This window comes from Manihot esculenta, chromosome 12, assembly GCF_001659605.2.
Source record: "Manihot esculenta cultivar AM560-2 chromosome 12, M.esculenta_v8, whole genome shotgun sequence".
Taxonomy (NCBI): domain Eukaryota; kingdom Viridiplantae; phylum Streptophyta; class Magnoliopsida; order Malpighiales; family Euphorbiaceae; genus Manihot; species Manihot esculenta.
In genome coordinates, this window is record NC_035172.2 from 8706376 (window position 1) to 8712956 (window position 6581).

The 6581-nt window shown below is 29.7% G+C and overlaps 1 protein-coding gene across 1 annotated transcript; it reads right to left on the reverse strand.

Annotated features, from left to right (window-relative positions):
• Positions 1-855: 855 nt before the first annotated feature.
• LOC110627530 lies at positions 856-1416 on the reverse strand. The gene has a single exon (XM_021773880.1). The coding sequence runs from the start codon at positions 1414-1416 to the stop codon at positions 856-858; it is 561 nt and encodes a 186-aa protein (XP_021629572.1).
• Positions 1417-6581: the final 5165 nt, after the last annotated feature.

Genomic DNA, 6581 nt, shown 5'->3' on the forward strand with positions numbered 1-6581 from the left:
CTAACGTTCTTTCTTTTCTTTTCTTTTCTTTTTTTTTTTTTGCTATCTGCCAAGAAATAAAGCGCCAAAGAGCACCCTGTGTCGTTACTACATTCTTCCTTCGGCAACATCTAGTCAATAACCACAAATCTTTTCAAGTTATGGCCATTTTGCCGATTATATTACCAAACTAAAGCTGCCTATTTTATTAGCTAAATATATATATTTATGCTTGTATACTAATTGGATTGAGTACGTAAACTAAAATATTAACCTATTTAAGATCTAAACTTATAAAAGTTATTAATAATTTATTAGAAAAATTTATAACTACGCTGTAAATTATACTAACTATTCTTTGAATTTTTATAAATAAGTAAAGTTAAATGACAATAATTTTATTATTTTATAAAAATTTATACCCAATTGATAAAATTTAAGAAGACAAATTTTTTACTTATTTTTACGAATTCTCAATGGTATGTTTAATTTGTATTTAATTATTATGATTTTGTAAGTTTAGATGTCTAATAGGTTAAAATTTTAGTTCAAAATAATAGAAGAATGTGAATATGTGTTTGACTATTTTGTTTCTTTACAATAAAGACCTTAAGGTAGTAATGAAAACAAGAATTGAAAGGTGGAGGTAACTACCCACGTCCAATTTCCAACTCCTTAACTTCATGGGTTATGTAATCATCCACCATGGTTGAGACCTCTTCCTCCAAAGAAATTCAAAGGGAAATATACAAGTTCTTTAGAAAAATAATAACATAAAATAAAATATGAGAGAGAGAGAAAGGTGCCTGAGTACTAACTAAATAAAGTTCTTACTATGATACAAGCAAATATCAAATGCGTCGACCACAGCAACAATTAAAGCTTGAATTTAGAATTACAAGTAGACTCAATATCCTGACTTGGAACAAATATAGAGATATCACATGAAATATAAGCAGTAGCATGCAATTTCAAGATCTTCAACACACTCACTTTCCCATATATAACTGCTGACGATGTAAAGTTCAAGCTCCCAGCCATAATATCCGGCAGCAAATATGGATTTTCCAGCAGCTTATCTTCCATTAGCGCACCGGAAGTTGGGATATTAACCGTGGAATGAGAAGGAACAAAGCATCCATCAATGGGAATTTCGGCGACAAGATCTTCATGATAATTGACGTACCCAGTAGAGTTCCTGAACATGAAGCTCCCATAATTAGGGTTTTCAATAGTAATAACCAAACTCAACGTGACATTTGCTGTAAAATTTCCTGATTCGAAGTTGTTTAAACCAAAAGAGTGAGCGATGATTTTAGGGTCTTTAGGCTTGAATATGGTAAGTGCTAAAGATGTGAAAATAACAGCAAAAATTATCAGGAAAATTGCTGTCACACCACAGCATATTTTCAGGCCTCTGCAGGAACCCTTTGCCATGGCTGACGTGAGAAAATTTCCTGAAACTTGTTTGTTTTCGCTTGTAAATGAAGTTCTTGGGTTGCCAATTGTTGGAAATTATTAGGGTTTTAAAGCAGAGATTGTGTTGTTGTCAATTACTTCTATTTTGGCCTCCAGGGTCAGGGATACTGTTGAATGCTAAACAGGGAAAGGCAGATACCTTGGATAAACGTATGTGAGTTAGAGATTGATTTAATCTTAATTACTTGTATTTTAACTTATGCGTGGGCTTGTTTATACATGGGCTACAGTTTAGCCTTTCATTTTCTCTTAGGGTATTATGAAAATCAAGTAATCAACCTCTTAGACTTGGTTATATTAGCTACGGAGTTCCATTTTCGACTTCTATTTTGTTTTTATTTTTATTTTTCATCTATTTCTAATTTCATTTTACAATGCAAACTTTTACCTAAATTGAATTTATATGAATTAAAGTCATAAATTTATAAATTTTTATGATTGTTATTTGTTCTTTTTATGTCTTGTGTCTTTTTCTTATTGGACTTGTGGGACCCAGAAATTTGTGGGATTTCAATCCCACGTCACAAGAGGTTTATATAATAATTAGTAAAAATTATCAAATAATTTATATTAATTATTTTAAATAAAATTAAAAATGAATTTAAAAATTATTTATGTGAATTTTAATCGGATTATTTTCAATCTCAAGTAATAAGATGGGCCAAGCCGAAATACCTAAAGTCCGATTTATAATGCAAGATGTTTAAATTTGACCATTTATTAAAAAAAATATTGAAGCGATAATATGTTTGGTTGAACCTTTGATATTCAGAATTAACGATAAAATATTGTAAGTTATTAACTAACAATTATATATACTGTTAAAATTTAAAACTAAAAGCTAAATTAAAACTGACAATTTAAAATCTCGACTTGCAGTATATAATTGAAAATTTTAATATTATGTTAGGATTTAATCCCATAAATTTGAATTTGGAAAATATGTTTTATTTTAAATGATTAATAATTATATTGTGATTTTGTATATTTTTAAAGTCAGAATTTAAGGTTAACTTTGAAACAAGGAAGGTCGTGAGTTTTTTTTTTTTTTAGTAAATCATTAAATTTTAATAATAAATTATTAAAAATAAGAACACTAAAAAAATTTATGGTTTCGTTTTTTTCCAAATTAGAGTACGAGATTAATTTATGACAAAAATATTTTTTCTTCCATTGGCAAAATATGAACTTTTTATTAATCTATTAAATTTTGATAGTAAGATATTAAATATTTAACTCTAATTAATATTAAATTATGAATATTGAACCTCATTTGAAAAAATCAAAAAATAAAAGAAATTAAGGTGGCTCCAATTCATACCACCTCCAAATCTACTTGAATGCTTGATTTGTTGATACTCGTTAGGTTAGGGGATAGCATATCTCAAACTTAGAAATCAAACCGATTTATTTCGGTTCAACAATTCAGTTAGTTAGAACATTTAGTTTGGTTCGGTTAATATTTTTTAAATTATTCAGTTTTCGATTTGATTCGGTTTAAATGTGTTAAATAACCAACTAACTAAATTAACCGATTTTACTATATATTATTATATTAACCCTTACCCAATCCAACCAGTAATCCAAACCCAATTTCTTTTCTCCCTCCCTTACCCAACCCAATCAGCAATTTAAGTTCAAACGTGTTAAATTTACAAATTTCGATTTTGATATAACCAAATCGAACTGAATTAATTTTTATCGATTCGATTATATTTTAATAATTAATTTGATTTAATTTATAATATTTTTAAAATTCAATTTTTAATTTTTTTAATTTGATTTAGTTCAAAATCAAACCGACCGATTACACAGTAATACGTGAAGTGGTTAAGATGCGGGAATGCTATATGCTAAGGAATCCTAGTCCTTGACTCAATTAAACCTCTTTCTCATCTCATTTTTCTATTAATATACCGTTATTCACTGTCATTGCCTTTGATCTTGTCTTGCTAATGGTTATATATTATCACTTGAAAGGCTGGCCAATACGAGAGAAATAGAAGAATAAATGAAGAAAGTTAGTTGGGTAGTTCTCTAATTCCTCCTATTTTCTATTACATTTTTTTTTATTTTAATGGGATTTATTTTGATAATTAAAAAATATTTTTAATTATTTTATTAATGTTACCTTTTCAAAATTTATATCGTTAACGGAAAAAGTGTCATTTAGCTAGAGGTATGAACACATAAATTATTGCAAATTTAAGTCTAAAACATCAATTAAAAAATTATGAAGCCACAAGATTTTTTTTTATATATAATTTTTCTAATACGTTAATAATACTTAACAATATTAAACGGAAATTAAATTTTTTATTTGCTACCGTGTATAACTATATAAGATATTATTTTATTACAAACTTAACCTCATAAACCTAATTTAAAAATGCACATCGAAAACTTTTGTAATTACCATTTTATTTTTAGTTTAAACGAAAATAAATAGAATAATTTACTATTTAGTTCTTATAATATAGAAAAACTCACTAGTTAGTTCTTTAATTTTAAAAAATATATTAAAATATTTCTGAGGTGTTAAAAATCTACTAATCAATCATCCGCTAATTTTAGGTATTAAGTGGTCAACTACTTAGTTTCTATAATATGAAAAATTTATTAGTTAGTTCTCAATTTTATAAAAATATAAACTAATTAGTCATTCTGATTGAGGATATTTTATTTTTTTTTTAAGTGCTTAACGGCTAAAATTGATGAAAGAACTAATTAATAGAATTTTTAAAATATCAAGAACATTTTAATATATTTTTCAAAATCAAAAAATTAACTAGTAATTTTTTATATATATCACAGAGACTAAATAATAATTTTTTTAAATAAATACTTATAAAATTTAATTATATTTAAAAAAGTGGTTAAATTTTAGATTAACATATAAAAACATGATTGAAATAAAAATATTTAAATAAAGGTACCTTTTATTAGTCAAATAAAAATTTAAATATTGTATTATAATTTTTATTAGGATAAATTACATTTTAATTCTTGAATTTTAGTATAATTAATGGATTAGTTTCTCTATTTTTAAAACCAAACACTTAAACCCTTAAATTTTACTTATGTTTATCGGAGGTCCTTCTGTCCATTTAATCTGTCACTCAACCATTTAAATATGGTAAAAAGAGAGATAATATATTTTAATTTCAAACATACCCTTTCATCCATAATCACATTGTTTCTCTCTCTTTTGCCCCAATCTTCTGCTCTTCCACCAAGAAGGCTCGTATATGGTTCTTTCCCTATTAGCACCTATGGACAATACCCCACCATAAGCGTGATTGAAGGGGCGATTGCTAGCATGATTGAACACCTTGATTCTTGGACGCAGTAGCCATGATCAATTCGGTGCCAGATCTAAAGTGAGAGGAGTTGGAAAGGGAATTCATGCCAACCAGAGAGAGGCCCTTGAAATCATTATAAGGTTAAAAATATTGGATTAACTATTATAGAAAGTCTTTAATCAAGTTTTTGAGCATCGAAGAAGGAAGCAGTGGAGGCATTCGGTAGATTGATAGTTGTGAAGAGAGACGCCATGACGAAATTCAAGAACGATCCTTGAAAGATTTTTAGAATAAAAAATTTGATAAAGTTAGATTTTTACTTATCACATGATCTACTCTACCTGCACTTATGCCGGATTAATTATTATGGAAAGTTTTTTGTCGAGTCTTTTAGCAGCAATAACAGGCAGCGAGGAAGTAACATGGGAGGTGCTTGGATGTTTGGTGGTTACAGAAAGACATGCCATGGTGAAGTTCAAGGGTGGATGCTTGAAAGATCTTAAGAATAAAAAAGGGAAGGTTGCAAGAAAAGGGATGAATTACCTTGTACAAGTGAAGGCTACAAGAAAAGTAATGAATCATCACTTCCTTGACCTCAAGTTTCTTCAGCAGGTAGTTGGTGTTACTTTCTTATTTCAAGGTTTAATAGATTATCTCTGGATGATGGATTTTCAAGAGCCACTTGATTTATTATGGTAAAATAATGTATTTTGAAATGGAGATTTCTTGTTGATTGAATGCTTTTTGGATTGTTTATTTATAATTATTATTAGATTGTTTACAATGTAACGACTCGAAATCGGACCGCTACCGGCTCTAAGATCCAGATCGACTTAAGGTCGCCGGGACCCGTAGCAACCCTAACATACAACCTGTTATACCTGATAATCCCATACATGATCATATATTTACATAAAAATTTTAAACTTTTTCATTCACCAAGCTTGACCTGTGCATGCATCATAACCAAAACATAAACCCCACACAAGAGCCCTCATCAAATGCTCTAGTGGGACATCATATCATACATCAAGCTTGGTCTAACATTTCTTAACATTAAGACATTTCATAATGATCATGAACAAAAGGGATTAACCATACACACTAGGGTCAAGCACAATTCTAATACTCATTACATTTTGTACACTACTTTACATTACAATATCTTTTATTATTTTCTCATGTCCACATCTAACTATTACATCCACAAAATCTTTACTCTTGCTGACATCCTGGTCTATCCTGAACCTGCAAACCTGGGGGTTAAGGGAAAGGGGTGAGCTACTAGAGCCCAGTTAGCAGAATAGTAAAACAGTTTATAAAACATATGCTTTCATGGAATGCATCACATCACAACCAAATCACATCAAGGATGGACTTGTCACCAATAGTCCTCAACACATTCCAATGGTGCCAGGGGCGTAGAATGGGCCTCACTGGTCTTTCTCTTAACATAACATAACATAACATTTCAATATGCCAGGGGCGTAGAATGGGCCTCACTGGTCTTTCTCTTACTCTGTGCCAGGGGCGTAGAATAGGCCTCACTGGACTTCCATACCGTATCATCGTCATCATATCATACCGAGGACTAATGGGTCATCCAACATCCATCCACATCAACATCAAAGTATGCAATGCAACATATTCGTGAATTCTAATGCAAACAACCTAGTATATATCATGGCATTCGTGATGCATGAACATGCTTGAAATTTATTTGTTTGAAAACATAAAAATCCATTCTACTCACCTCAGGCTGACTCTGGAAAGACTCTGAAGCAGCTATCTCACTGTTGGGGTCCTCGGTTCCTCGGGTCC

Bases quoted from the DNA above. Each gene is read 5' to 3' on its own strand.
- LOC110627530 (XM_021773880.1), bottom strand. From the start codon at position 1,416: ATGGCAAAGGGTTCCTGCAGAGGCCTGAAAATATGCTGTGGTGTGACA.